Genomic DNA, 14834 nt, shown 5'->3' on the forward strand with positions numbered 1-14834 from the left:
ATCTCGGCATTGCTTCTTTTTTTATAATAAACACTCTGACCTCTCCTCCTTACTTTGTTCCTCAAGTTAAGCGCACACAGCCTGAGTCAGTGTCAGATTTATGCCCAAGGCAGCTAAAAGTGGGTGCCCTGATCCTCAGTTTTGCTTTGGGGCATTAATGGCCACTGCCAATGCATTGTTCGTGCCCTGCTGTTTTGCTGTGCAAGAAAATGGGCTGGGCCATACAGTAGTTTTTTGCCACCCCTATTGTATCTAATACTTGTGGTTCATCCGAACCAAAGCTGTGTAAATAGCTGATTTTTTCCATTTACTTGCTTTGCCAAAATAAAAGGGGGAGATGGAAATTACATTAGATGAAGCAAAATGTTTGGTTTGACTCAAATTAAAATACTTCAGGCTAAAAAAAAAAAAAAAGATTCAAATGCATTTAACTTTTTTTAAGAATGGCATTTCAATTTTGATATATAAAAGACTTGTTTTGAAGATGATTCAGTCAAATCTTCTGAGAACATTTACCAAAACATTTAAGCAAATTTAGCATGAATCCATGAAATGTTTCTGTCATTGAATCTTCATGCTTCATAATTAACTTTTTTTCTGGAAAAGTTGTGTCCAAAAACTCTTTCCTAACTCAAGTCTGAACCGCTCATAATTTCATTATCCCATGCAAGTTGCACCACAGTAGTTATAATTATTTCAACCGTCTGATAACGGAGGTGGTTTTTGCTCGAGTACAAGTAGACTTCCTCTGTCATCCCTCTGTAGGCCTTGGCTCTGGAGCAGGAGTCCATGTGTCTTCCACATAAACATATATTTATATATGTAAATATATATCTCTTTATTCTTGTATGTCTTGTTCCCTTACTGCGAAGCCCAGTTGAGAGGTGTCCTATGCATGGGCCACAGTTCCTCAGGCAGTTATTTCTGGTGGGTCCTATCAGTGTACCCAGTTTTTGATAGTCACTCTTCCTTTGAACTCCCATGTAATGAATTTTTATTTATATATGAATTTTCTCTGCCCCCTCCTTGACTCAGCCTTTATTTATGTAAATCACTGTACAAATGATGTTGGGAGGGACCTCAGGAGGTTGCCTGGTGCAACAGCAGGGCTCAGAGATAATACGAGATAGACACTGTTTCTAAAAAATCCTTCCTTTAGATAATTTAGATTAATATTCTGCACAGGGAGTCAGAATACGTTAGGAAGTTCTGAAGAGGGGAAAGGCAGCTCAGGTAGAAAATACTGTCACTGATGCTGTGCTCAGAGTTGGGATCCCCATCCCAGCAAACAGCAGCCCACCCTTCCCAGAGAATCTCACCCAAAATGCTGCCAGTGGGATGCTTGTAAAGCGTAACGAGAAGTTACTCTTGTTTTCTTTTGGAAGAGAACTGATCTCTGGTGCCAGCAGCAGGGACCCTGAGTATTGTTTTCTGTGCTGTAGGGCCTTATGAGAGAAAAGGTCCATTCATCAAGCGCTAAGCTAACTCTTCTGTTCAGCTGAATTTTAACACTTCGCCACCTTCACGGTTGCTGTTAGCCAGCTGATCATAGCCTCTCTTCTTGCAGGCTCCATGGAAACACAATGCTTGCACTTTCATATTTTTCTTTCCGTACAGTTTCATTTTGCAATTCGGAATCAATGTTGGGAAATGCATACAGTGTTCAGGATCGTTGTTACAGTTAATGCTATTTACACTTTGTCACCAGTTCAGTTTTGAATGGAGCTGGTGATGAGACTTTGGCTGTAGGTTGCACCATCTAGCATCTACCTGGGCATTTGGGCTATTGCTGTTCCCTATTTTTAACTCTCTTTGGTGGTGTATATCCAGGGTGATCAGGGAGGAGCAGGTGTGCCAGGAGATATCGGCTTCCAAGGAGACAAGGTAATTGTTCTCCCTTTCTCCATCATTTTCTCCCCTTTTATGGGTAGCTTGTGTGTCCACCAGCCTTTATGGCTCTTCCAACCATGAGGAGCTGGAGTTGCCAAGTTCCCTTCTTCAGATAGTTCCCCTTTGGGTTACTCTGTTAAAATTTGCGTCATTAGATGGATTTTGTTGTTATTTATAATAATAAATGTTCTGCTAGTGGCTTTCCATAAAAAGGGCCATATCCTCATGCAGAAGCTGGAAATGATGGGACAGGATCGGACTGGTGTGCCTGTGTGTGGTCCAGCGGCTGCTCACTCAGAGAATTTGAGTGCTCGGTGCAGCAACTTAAACCCTGACCCAGTGAAGCACTTAACGCTGTGCAGAACTGCTGAGCAAATGACTGCTCCCCCAGGACTACAACGTGATGCTGTCTTCGGCTGACTAAGGCTGTACTTAGCACCACACTGGGGCCTACATGGCCCCGAGCCACAGCCAACTGCAGCAGCTCATGTGCTCCTCGGGGCTAAAGTCATCCCTGGCTTTAGCAGAGACATCTCACTGATACCAGGGCAATCGTCCTGGCTCCTTGCAGGGCTGAGTTTGGCCCTCAGAAACTGCTCCTGTCTCTGCAGAGTCTGGGGCTGGAGCAGAGGGAACTGGTGTTTCTTGATGCTTCATTGTGTTTTCTGAAAACCCCTCTCTTTCTCTCTCTTTCTCAGGGTAGCCAAGGTTTGCCTGGGGTCCCTGGGGCACGAGGGAAGCCAGGCCCCCTGGTAAGTAACCAGATGTCCTCTGCTTCCTAATTTCCCTTTCCAAAGGTTGAGTGGAAAGACAGCTTGGCAGGGGTGTGCTCTGCTCAACAGGACAGCCAGCAGCTGGGAGCCAGCTCACTTTTCTCCATTTTTTTTCTGATTTCTGCAGGGAAAAGTTGGTGACAAAGGTCCGGTCGGGTTTCCAGGACCACCTGGCCCTGAGGTATGTCCCACAGTGCTGGGGATTGCTGTCTGGTAGGATTTATTGTTCTTTAATCAATGGAGGTCCAGTTTTGTTCAAATGGGGAAAGGGGACAATGTCCATCTTGTACCTTCTGACAAACCTACACTCATATTGCCTGATCTGCAGTTAGTCTTTCTGCCTGAGCTTTCCAAGCCTTTTTCTTCCTATTTTGTTACTTGAATGTCCCATACGTAACAGCTTGTTCTGTTCCTGTTCCAAAAGGTCAGTCTCCAAAGATTGTCCCTACCTTGGCAAACAGCACGTCACAACCTATCACCTCTCCCCATCTTTCACTTTTAACAGCGTGGCAGACACTCGCTGCAAAGCAGAAGGTCCTATCGGTTTGCAGAGGGAAGCTCTCAAGCCTTCTCTTGGGAGCTTCCAAAAGCTGTAAGAAAAAACAGAGGTGAACTGAGACAGAGCACCACAGTGTCTCACAGCCACAGTCCAGTCTCTGTGGACAGTGGTCTTTCTCATCATCTTGTTGTTCTCTGGCCCTTTTTGTTCTTCAGCTGCTTTTCTGAGGCAAAACGTTCATTTCTTGAGTCTTGCACCTCACTTTCCACCTACCCTCCTCTTTTCAACCCCGGGGCTTCGCTCCTCTGCTAGGATATGATGGAACATCAGTGGCTATGAGGTGACCAAGATAGGTTCATGACCCATTCTGCATCTCATGTTTTCCTAGTTTCTTCTTTCTCTGTCATCGATATCCTGGAGGTTTTATTTTTTTTTCACTTCTTCGCCTGCAGAATACCATTTCAAGTAGAAAACAACCCCCACTGCCCTTAACAAAAATTTTTACGGTGATACCTTAAACCCGGGCTCGGCTTCCCCCCAGCGTATTGTGGTTTTTCTCCCTCATAAGCAACCAGACAATGCCTGTGAGATGCTAGAGAGCCTCTTCCAGCACGAATGATGGTCTGTTTTCCCTTCATCACTGCTCTGGTATTTTACTGGGTCTGGAAGGGCTCTCGGTCAAGTGCTGCCACTTAGCAATCTTTGCTCTTTGTTGCTATTGGAAATAACCGCAGATTCCTTTGTGTGCTCGGCGAAGGGGTGGTGGGTGGAAAGGAGCCGCTGCCTGGCTGAGGGCGGCCGCTAATGAGCATGTCAGCACCTTCCCTAATTCCTCGCCCGCTGCCCTTTGTCGCCGAGGCGTGCAGTTTGTTTCTCGGAGCAGTGAGATTATGCGCTGACTCATAAAGATTAATTAAAACCCAAATTGCTGTTTTTAGCCGTGTGATGACAGGAAGGCCCTCACAGCAATAAATCTCCTCAGACGATGGACCTAAAGGGAGCTGCTGGGGAAGGCTGCCCTTGCATCCAGCCGATAGTGCAGCCCCCGTCACGGTGTTTCCTTCCCTCTGGGTGCTGCGTGGTGGCCCACACATGGACACCACCAGCACACAACCAGCACTTAGCCTTTAACTGAACCTCTCACAGAAGCTGCAGAAGTCCTCCTTTGCACCCCAACTTTTTTTCCTTTTCTTCAGGGCTTTCCGGGGGATATTGGCCCACCAGGAGAAAATGGCCCCGAAGGCCTAAAGGTGAGTGGAGCTGACAGCGAAGCTCTGTAGGGGAGGGAGGCAGCCAGGGAAAACAAAGTAGTGGGAAGGGGGGAGAGAGAAAGCCCCGGAGATTCCTCAGGATTGTCCTGGCCAGCATTTTAGCTTGGTCTGTTTGGCTTGAGGTCCCTCCAAGAGTGGGGTTTTCTTTTTTTTTCAACTTTTTTTCTGTAACAAAATTGACATTGGATGATGTCCCGTGGCTGTGAAAGAGACTTTCTCATTTATATGGTCCTTCTGAGCTTAAGTTACTGTTTTCCTGAGTATCTTTTCCTTTGGCTCCTTCTCAGGGGAAGCCGGGAGCACGAGGTTTACCTGGGCCGAGAGGACTGCCTGGACAAGAGGTAAGTGTCCCCAGACAAAAAGCAGATTGGATTTAAAGAATAATGTTGAGTTTTGAAGATTCATGCACGCTGAAGTGGTGCCTGTGTTTTGAAATCATCTGGTCTCTCTGAATTTGGAAGTAAATGCTTATATTCACTCATCAGAAACCCACAGAAGAGGAGTTTCCACTAGGCTGCAGTCCTGAGGCCTTTGCTTCCAGTCACTGCTGGCATCCCTTGACCCTAAACTCTGCACCAGCTTTTCTGCTTAATCTGTTCCCCGCACCCACACACACTCCCAACGGATGTTAATGCCCTTTTCCCTGCACATCTCTTTGCACAGACATGCCCTGACCTGGCTTTTGCTTTCTGCTCCTTTTAAGTGTGTTTTCTTTCAACTGTGAGACCTGCAGACTCAGCTCTCTCACATAGAGCAACATTATTAGTAAAGAGTGCATAAGCTGAAACTGCTATTTGCAGAATTTGTTTGCCCCAACATCTCAGAGCTTGCAGATTTCACCTGTCACTGCCTGGGAAATCTTGAGGCTTAATTCCAGACATAGTCATTAAAAAGGGACAATTCTCATTGATTTAATTGTCCTGGAGCTGCAAATACTTCATGGCAGCAACAGAGAAGGTCCGAGGGCCCTCCTGTTTATCCTGTTGCAACTCCAGTGACTTCAGTGTAGTTCCTTCTGGGCCAGACCAGTGTAAGCTGTTTGCAGTCATGATACATTTTGCAAAAAAAGTCAGTGCACACATGGGCAGCAGCTCGGACTAATAGCACCAATCATTCTGAACTTTTTCTGGGAATTCTTTTGCTTGCTCTCTAAATGTGATTAATGCAAATTAGCTCATTTATTTGCACTGAAATAGGGAAAAATATTCTAGGCAATTTACAAAGGGAATCGAAGCCCTGCATTCCAGGTTCAGGCAGGCATGACCAAGCTGCCTTCAATTTACTCCAGTTAGTGAGCATAAAAGTAAGACTGAAGACATGGACATGGACTTTGACATGAGCTGTGCCAAGGGACTCTAAATGTGCACCACAGCATATCACTGTGCCTTCACTGCTTCTGTTACCCGAGGCAGAAGGTCAAGGCTGCGAATTACACCCTTTTTACAAATGTGGCATATTGTGGGTGGCTCGTCTGAGCCCACCGGGTTGGGTTCCTGACTTCCACTCCCAAGTTCAGCCCGCCAGCTCATGCCACTTCATTACCACGGCTGACCACCTAAATGAGAGCAGCAAGAACCGTGGCTGCCAAGGGCGCTTTTAATTTCTCTCTTGGCAGTTGGTTTTAGACACTTGAGATAATTTTTGTGAAGCTTAATTGAAGGTCTCCTAGAAACTGTAGATCTGATCCTATCACATTAGAAATTGGTGTAGAGCCAAGGGAGAAGACCGAGTCCAATTGCTGTGTGAGATTTTGAGATAGCTCCATCATGTAGCAAGTGTAGTCCCATTTGAAAGCAAAAGGGAAACCTCCATGCAGTTGCCAAATGGTTCTGTGGGAAATTTTGCAACTCCCATTTTGTGGGGCAAAAAAAAAAATAAAAAGAGTAGAGAGCTCTACAGCATCCATATCCCTGCCAAATCAAATGAAACAGAGCCCTGTGAGTGTGTCCAGCACATCCCATGGGCCAAATGCAGCCCATGATAAGCCCACCCAACTGGTGTTGACTTCGGTCAAATTTTGGGTGGCCTTTACTGGCAGAACTTGACTTCAGATTTTATTCCTGAGGTGGAGAGGAGTTGAGGAGCCTCTGAGATGCTGAACTGCCTGCTGTAGGGTTAAGCAGGGCTCGTTTTTTAAAATGTGACAGCTGAACACACTGTGTTTAGCCGCTGCTCATACCGCAGACCTTTCATTCCTACTGCATGGTGAGACCAGGCTTTGTCACTACTTTGCCCTTTATTTTAATTTATTTTCTCCTCAGGGAGATGAAGGACCCTTAGGACCACCAGGAGTCCCTGGTTCAGAGGTAAGTTTCAGTGGTGTACTCAGTTACTACCAGCCCTGTTGACTTTGCAATGAAATTGTAGTTTAAATAACTTGAAGCTTCAATCCTTCTGGTTTGAAGTGGGAAGTCATCTGCCCTTCTAGAAAATATTGCATTGTCCAATTGCTTGATCCAGGATGTATGAAAGTCAGGGAACAGTCACAGGATGTTGAGTTAGAATCTGATTTTATAATTTGTTTAAAGTTTCAGACCTTGAAAAACTATCTAACATTCATAAACAAGATAAAGCACTTTGACTGGAAACCATCTTTGTAAGCAGCTCTGATGTTTGCTTCCTTGATTTATGGTATTTTTCAATGAAAGTAGAAGGAAAAGTAAGAAAAAAGACAGGACATTGAAGTAGAGTCCTTTTTGTCATCTACATCACTCTGAACATGGTGATGTATTGCAAAAATGCAGTTAGGAGAAACAAAAAGAGTATTATGGTATCTGTGATCCTGCCAGCTCACAGGGTTTTATAATGGTTATGAACATAATTGTTATTGCAAGATAGTGAAATATCTTGTAAATTGGAAACTGCTGAGAGCTTCTAGGTGGATCAGGAAATAAATTTTTATCTTGCATTTCCCCCACTATTTCATTAGACACTTTTATTCCTTTCTTGGAGCAACATAACAAATCCAGTTACCACCGCGCCTGGGAGAACGCCGTAATTGTTCTCCTAGCTAGAGGGAAGGATCGATATGAACCTTTTGGTCTGCAGGTTTATTCCTGCTTTTCTAAATTTAGCTGTGTCGGCCTGGCTTGCCCCACTGCAGGGACACTCCTGCTCCCAAACCCTCTCTCAGTGCCTGGGATAGAGCCCACAGGAAGCCTACATGGTCAAGTCCCTGCCAACACCAGGGAAGTGCCATCTTTGGGTGCTCAGGCAGCTGGTGTCTTTGCTGGCATCTCCAGAAGATTTCTGGAAGTAGAATAAATCCAACTAAATGCTGCACAGAATGAGCTAAAATGCAGCAGCCTTGGCTTGCTTGGTTACAGTCCATGAATGATGTTTCTGATGTGATGTTTAAGCAATGGAATCGAGCTGCAGGGGCAGAAATGTGCTGAACCTTAGAGTAGCTGTCTGGACATGCTCCACATAAGTCAACCCCAGTGTTGCTCGAGACAGTGTTTTCTTCTTGTGTTGCTTTGGCATCAGTGAGTTCTGCTGCATCCTTAGCACTCTAGATTGGCTGGGAGCATTGCTTGTAAGCTGCACCTTGTCGTATGGATTCACAGGCACATTGCTGTAACCCAGGGCAGCTGCAGGAGTCATTACTTAGCTTTTTATGTTTATTGTGTATTTTAGGGTCGACCTGGCCGGAAGGGATTTCCGGGAAGACCTGGTCCTGATGGTCCAAAGGTGAGGAAAGAGTTGGTTAATGGTCAGGGAAGCAGTGAGTGGGAGGGAGAAGAGGTAGAGGGATGTCTCTTTTCTCAACATCATTGTGCTCCAAGCCTAGGGTGTTCGTTTCAGAGAGGACAAGGGGAACTGAGGTTTTCTCTTTTTCTCTCAATTTTGCGGTCTCAGTTCTTGCTTGGTCTCTTCAGCAAGAAGAATGATGGTGCGTTTTTTAAGTCACGTGCTTTGTTATAAACAAGTGTGTTTCTCCTTTGATATTCACCACCACCACCCTCCACCATCTCATGTTATTTTCCATTGTTTCTCCACATTTTTGTTCTCAAACAATGCACATCATTCCTATCTCTGCTGCCTAATTAGCAGCAGGAGCCATCCCAGGGCAGTCCGCTCCACAAACCCACACTCAAAAGGAAAGAGAAATCCCTACAAAAACAACCTCTTCAAGCAGCAAATAGCAAAAATGTGGTCTGGCAGCACATCTGGAGTATCTGCCTACTGAGAAAATACAGCTGCCGTCACCCAGAGACAATACTGCTGAGTGGTGACTCTGGCCCCTGGATGGCCTGTCCAGGGGCACTGTGCTGCCCCTCCGTGCTGCCACAGCTGCCCCCATACCCCTGGCAGGTTTGGATTTCTCCTCTTCCTCCTGATTTTCTCTTCAGCCCTCATGTTCCTCGTTCTCTGAATTTCTCTGATCCTACACGATGATTTAGCTTGTGTGGGTCGTTCCTGTGGTTTTCCTGTTCCATGTGACAGTAATTTGCCTATGGTGGAGGTTTTGTAAGAGCAGAATCAGGGTGCAGCATTGCCTGGGAATATTTGAGTTGCTTTTTGTTATTCTAATCCTTCCACCAGACGGTGAATTTTCTGGATCCCTTCTCCTCTGTCACTCAGGAACTAAACCTCCCCATGGCATCTACACTCTCCCTTCCACTAGATGCTCCTCAGATCTTCTGGTTAATCACTTTCCTACTCTCTTGCCCTGGCTGGTGCATATCATCCTTCATCTGTCCATTTTACTCAGCTGTTCAGATAGAAACACTAAGAGGTAGAAACACCCCGGCTTCAAGAGGATCCCTGCTGAGAACTCACGCCTTATTAACCATAGGGATAAATCACCCAGGACTGGGCTATGCCACAGGAGAGCAGGCAGATTATGTTTCAGTGTTTGAGTTTGGGTTTGTGTAGGTTATGTCACCACAGCAGGACCAGCAGCTTTTAGGGGCATTTCACTCAGAACAGCATGTGTCTGTATCATGTTTGTCTCCATGTTTGTGCCAGCTATGTTTCTTGCTTTGGATTATTTTTCGAAAAACTGGGCTTTTAAGAGGTGTTTGTAAGAGGTTGCTTCGTGGTGGTTTTCCACAATTCAGAAGCAGCATCCCAAATGGTGGTGCACACAGAATCATGTTGTAATAAGGGGCTGACTGGGGGCAGCAGGTAACCATGTGCCTTCTCTCTTGTCATGCAGGGCGAGCCAGGAAACCACGGCCGACCAGGGAAAGTTGGTGAGCAGGTAAACTCCTTGTTTTTCTTGTCTGTTTGACGATCTCCTGTGTTCAACATCTTCTGGATGAGCAGTGTGCAGGCAGAGAGCAGTGGCCAGGGGCTTCTGACCACCTCAAACCTGTCTGCGGTCCTGGTGCTCCAGCTGTGACATAGGAAATGTGTCTTGTAAACTGGCTGAAGCTCTCAACAAACAGCACTGCCAGGGGCCACGGGGTCTGTTTTGAGCTAGAGGTTTTCCCATAGGCCGTCTGATAAAGTCACAGTTCAGGTGGACGTGCTGGCAGTGCTGGCAGCACTATAGCATGTAAGACCGGCTGTGCTTCCATAGGAGGCAAAGCCATGGAAATGAAAGAGATTATGGACTTCTGTGTATTCCACTTATTCCCAAAGGGGCATTTTCCAGGCTTTGCTTATGTAGATTTTAAGGGTAGGACCCTCTGCTTCGAGGTGCTGTGCTGCTTTCAGAGGAGACATCAGCCAAAGGACCCAGGCCCTGGGCAGGAGAGGCACTGAGCTGCCTTTCGGTGTACCGCAAGGGAGAACGTTCTGCTGGGTTAGCAGGGGACGGTCATTATCCCTGTAGGCTTCAGGGGAACCACAGGCATCAAGGAAAGAGAAACAATCGTTGCCGTGTCTCTGTGATTGAAACCAACCAGCTTGTCCACCACCAACCCTGAAATTGCAGCCGCGGAGCCTCCAACATGTTCTCTGCGTTCCTACATGACCACACCAGGCTGGATGCAGCCGCTGGCCCTGGCAAAGAGGGTGTTGCTGCTCAGCACAGCTGTCCTTCCCAGCACTTTCCCTGCCTATGGTCAGCAATTTGGTTTGGTTCAGCTTGTCGGTCTCCCTGGCTCTTCTTTCCCCTGTATCCAACAGCTGGGGGTCACTTATTTGTGGGTTTCTGACCAAGCATGTCAAAAAAAAGCCATGATGGATCCTTTTCAAGCAATCTGATGGGTCTCAGTATGAACCAAGGATGGTTAGTTATGTCTGGAAATTAGAGGCACTTCTATATTGTGGTTAATAATTGATTCCATGAAGAGCAACAACTGAAGAAACAAAGCTACTCCACACACCTGAGGCTGCGGCCCAAGTGCTGTTTGCAGCTTTAGCACCTTGTGTACTGTCTTGGGGAGCACCTCCCAGTGCTCAGTGCCTCAGTTTCCCCTCCTGTAGAGGACACAAGCCAGTGCTGCTTTCCAGTCTGGGGCATGGTGAGAGGAGAACTTCTGGCAGGGAAACACCTTGGTCTGAACAGTGCTGAGCACTCCTGTTCTCCTATTCTTAGGTGGCACCTATGGATACTGCTGTATTAGAGTTAAAAATGAATATTTAGAAGTGCTTTGAGAACCTTAGCAAGATGTTGCCACTGAAAGACAAAGCATCATTAGGATTATTATGCTTTACCATCCCTCGGGACTGACCTTGGATGAAAACTGTAGGCACTGTTCACTGAAAAGAAAACACAGCTGGCCTCCGCTGACACCGAAACCAGCACAGTGGTATGAAAGCTGCCTGTATTATTCTTAGTCAATTAGTCTCTGTCTAGAAATATCACCCAGAAAGAATTTCCATTTCCATACCAGTTAAGTCATTAGAAGAAAAATGTCGCAGCGGCTTAGTGAGAAATAACCTCCCTTCCCATCACACCTTTGCCGAACAGTGCGGGAGTGTTGGCTTTTCCGCCCTCCCTCCGCCTGAGCCTCAGCATTTGGTCTCAGGGCTGCGTTGGTTTTTTGCAGAGCTCTGAGGGGTCAAGCTAACAAGGTCATTCTGTGCTGAAAGCCACCTTCAGCTTCTCCCTGTTTGCTGCTGGGGAGGCCTCGGAGGCACAACAGGAGTGGTCAGGAGTCTCAGACTTGCTGCTCTGCCCTCCCTGTGGGTTCCCTCTGGCTGGAAACCCTCAGCATGACAGCATGAGAAAAGATCGGCCATCCATCTCATTGCAGCTCTCTTCCCTGTCGTACAGACACCTGTTTAGGCTAACGTGGGAGTTCCTATAGTGTTTCCAGACACTTGAGCTCTCGTTGAGAAGCTGAGTTTTTAAGCCATGGGGCAGGCCCTGATACGTTGTTTTTCCATCGCAAGGACACTGGCTGGGGAAGTTCATTTATAATATTCTTGTTGCCTTCAAATGTTGGAAGAAATCCAGCTGCCGAGCTCCCCTGTACCCTGAAATGTGTGATTTAACCCTTCCTTGCCAGTAGATGAAGGCAGAATAATAGGATGAAGAACATGGAGCCACTTGCCCAGGCCACCAGCTTTCCCATCCCAGAGCTGGGATGTCACCTAAGCGTCCATCCTGAAGGTCAGAGAGCCCTACAGGAGAAGCAGCACCCTGCTCTAGAGGCTGAAAATATCAGTGAAGACCTGAGACAGCTGAAAAAGGCCCAGGCTCACAAACATCCTTAATGGGAATGAGGTCCTGTCGTGGCAGGAACAGCTTTCCAAATCCTTCCTCCCGTCCAAGAAGCATGGCAATGTCATGGTCATCCGTGCCCCCATCACAGCCTGCAGGGAAGGGCAGACACTCGTCCAGGGGACATTTCTTCCTTCAGGCAAGAAGTACGTTGTCCCAACGGCAGACGTTATTCTGAAATAACTTGTCAAAGGAAACGAGCACCAGCAGTTCTCTATTCAGCGTTCTCCTTGCGTTGCTCTTACAGAGGAGGGAGGTGCTGTGATAGCAGCTCTGCAGGTGGGATCTGACATACGGAGTTGACTTGAACAGGGTCAGGGAAGAGAATTCCCTGAGAAGCAAGCAGGGAATTCACCGACGTTTCCACATCTCAGAGCAGTGCCTTCCCAGTGCAACTACCTTTCCTTCCAGCATCTCTTTCTGAGCTGCAGACCTCTCTCAGGGCTTTACAGGCACTCAAGGACGCACAGCCTCCTTGCTCTGACCAGGCGCGATGTCCACGTGTCACCACGTTCCCGTCACCCATTTCCCAGAGGGACGTGGCCGCGGGTAGCTGTGGTGCGCAGAGGGTTAAACCACACGGCTTCTCTTTGCGGGTCAGGGCGTCCTCCCTTAAACTGCGATATTTACTGTTTTACTTTCCCTTTCTTTCATCTGAATGGGAGGATTGTACATTTACTCCCTCCCGCCCTTTGTCCCTGCTTTGTTTTGTTTTGAGTTCTAGCGAACCAGTAAAACAGAAAGGCCACCATCGGTTCCTGCTGGGAGCGACTGGCGGTGCCGTCCCTGGGAGACCCAGCTCACGCTGCGCTCGCCGTTGGCTTGTTCCTCTCAAATGGGCTCTGATTTATGCAAGGCTTCGTTGCTGACTTGCTCTCTGTTGATGCAGCCAAGAGGGGGGGGTTAATTATGGCAGGGCTGGAAAATAAATGGGGAAAACCAGGCAGGAGTTAGGAATTACAATCTGCTGGTCCCCCCCTTTCTGCCCCCCGAGCCCCCAGCAACTTTTTAACAATCTCCATCCTTTTTCTGCCATGCCCTTGGCTGGGGAGTACAGCGACTGAATCAGGAGCAACATGCTGAACTCCCCATCCAGTAGAAATGTTTTACATTCCTGCCTGTGTTCTGTGGCCCTTTATCCAGGCAGCCACCGCTACTAGGGCTTCACGTGCATCATTACACACTCTGCCTGCAGTCGTGTTTGATGGAGGGCTTCTTTTCAACCCGGAGAACCTGGGGAAAAATATTATGCCACAGCCATTTTAGTATAATGCCCATAATTCATGTATACTTTGATTTAAAGGTTGCCACTAATGACTTTTATGGTTCCTAAAACCTAAATCTTCTGCTGCGTATGTTCCCTTCAGCACCTGTACCATTCCGGCCAGTGGAGAGCATCGTTACCCAATCTTCCCTGCTTGTTTCAGAGACTCCCAATAACTTACCAAGATTTATTTTGCCTAGACATATCAATTCCGTGCTCTGTCTGCCTGCAGACACAGCAGCGCTGGTTAATCCAGCCCAGAGCAGGCAGCATTGGCTGCAGACACCGCAGAGCTACTGTGCTGGAAGCCTGTCCACGTCGCGGGGTCCCTGCTCTCCATCTCGCTATGAAGACACCATGGGATGCTCCTCTTCCTCGGCACGCAGGGAGCAGCAACGTCTTCCCTGGAGCAGCAACGTGATGTACCAGCACAGGCAGAATTTTCCCCGTTTCTGGAGTGAAAACCAGGCCAGAAATGTTGGCCGTGCTCCCCCTCCATCCATTTACCCACGCAGCAGGTGCAGCGTTTGCCTCAGCCCTGCTTGCGTTGGCAGTGCTGGCAGCTTTCTGCCCAAGCTGCGCTAACAAATGGCACATCTGTGACAGAGAGAGGGGTCTCGGGAGGGTGCTGGGCTCGTGGGCCGCTTGCTGTGCTGCAATCAGAGCTCTGCATGCCATCTGGAGAGCACCACCAGCTTGGCTGGGAAGCACAAGCAGTACATCTCGCTTCATGACCCAGATTCCTGAGAGACTTCAGGGTGGGAGCTGGTGCTGCCATGGACAGTGTGTCAGAAGTACCAGCCTGCAAGCCTGAGTCTGGATGTACACCACTGCACCCCAGCCCCTGCGAAGTGTTTTTGGAACAGTCTTGTTGTGAATGGGGAACAACATCTGCTGCAAGAGCAGGGAATCTCTGTCCTTCTGCAGGGACTGACCTAAGTACCCCAGAACCATCTTGAAGAGCATCTTCCCTCTCTTAAAGAGAGGAAGGAGAGGGACGTCTGCAGGTTTTTGAGGAATTGGAAATGAACAGATTTACCCTTTCTTGCTTCTTTTGTTCATCTCCTTTTTGTTTAGCAGTACATTTCCTTGTTTCATCTCATAGCTCTGCCATCCTCTCCTCTGTCTCAGCATTTGCCTTCTTTGTGGCCTTGGGCTATGGAAAACCTCGGTAACTCGAAGCGGCTATCAGCTATGTGTCCGCACTCGTGTCTAATTGAAGGGATAACTGATTCAGCAGCCTTTAGCAATGCCACCCAGTGGCAACCTTGCATATGCAGATACTGCAGGTTTGTCTGCTGTCCCTTGGGTTCCTGCGGTGGGCGATCTGCTGCTCGGTGGAGCACGGCTTTTCTCTCACACTCTGTAAAGCCTGGCGGCGGTAGCACACTTATGCACTGGGTCTACTGCAGCTTCAGACACAGCAAAGACGATTTCAGTCCTGACAGAAGGGTTGGTGACATCGAGCCCCTGGCGGGATAGCAGAGCTCTCCTGGTAGTTGTTGTCTTCCCCCAG

General features: G+C 47.7%; 1 protein-coding gene across 4 annotated transcripts in view; it reads left to right on the forward strand.

Annotated features, from left to right (window-relative positions):
- The window catches only part of COL27A1 (collagen type XXVII alpha 1 chain), a 150018-nt gene that overhangs the window by 76116 nt on the left and 59068 nt on the right, over positions 1-14834 (forward strand). For all 4 annotated transcript variants that reach the window (XM_035341656.1, XM_035341657.1, XM_035341658.1 and 1 more), the window contains 8 exons: positions 1831-1884; positions 2589-2642; positions 2791-2844; positions 4359-4412; positions 4721-4774; positions 6695-6739; positions 8070-8123; positions 9595-9639. In XM_035341656.1, the coding sequence (XP_035197547.1) occupies positions 1831-1884; positions 2589-2642; positions 2791-2844; positions 4359-4412; positions 4721-4774; positions 6695-6739; positions 8070-8123; positions 9595-9639 (414 nt within the window). The remainder of the gene's footprint in view (positions 1-1830; positions 1885-2588; positions 2643-2790; positions 2845-4358; positions 4413-4720; positions 4775-6694; positions 6740-8069; positions 8124-9594; positions 9640-14834) is intronic.

Source organism: Oxyura jamaicensis, chromosome 17, assembly GCF_011077185.1.
Source record: "Oxyura jamaicensis isolate SHBP4307 breed ruddy duck chromosome 17, BPBGC_Ojam_1.0, whole genome shotgun sequence".
NCBI lineage: Eukaryota > Metazoa > Chordata > Aves > Anseriformes > Anatidae > Oxyura > Oxyura jamaicensis.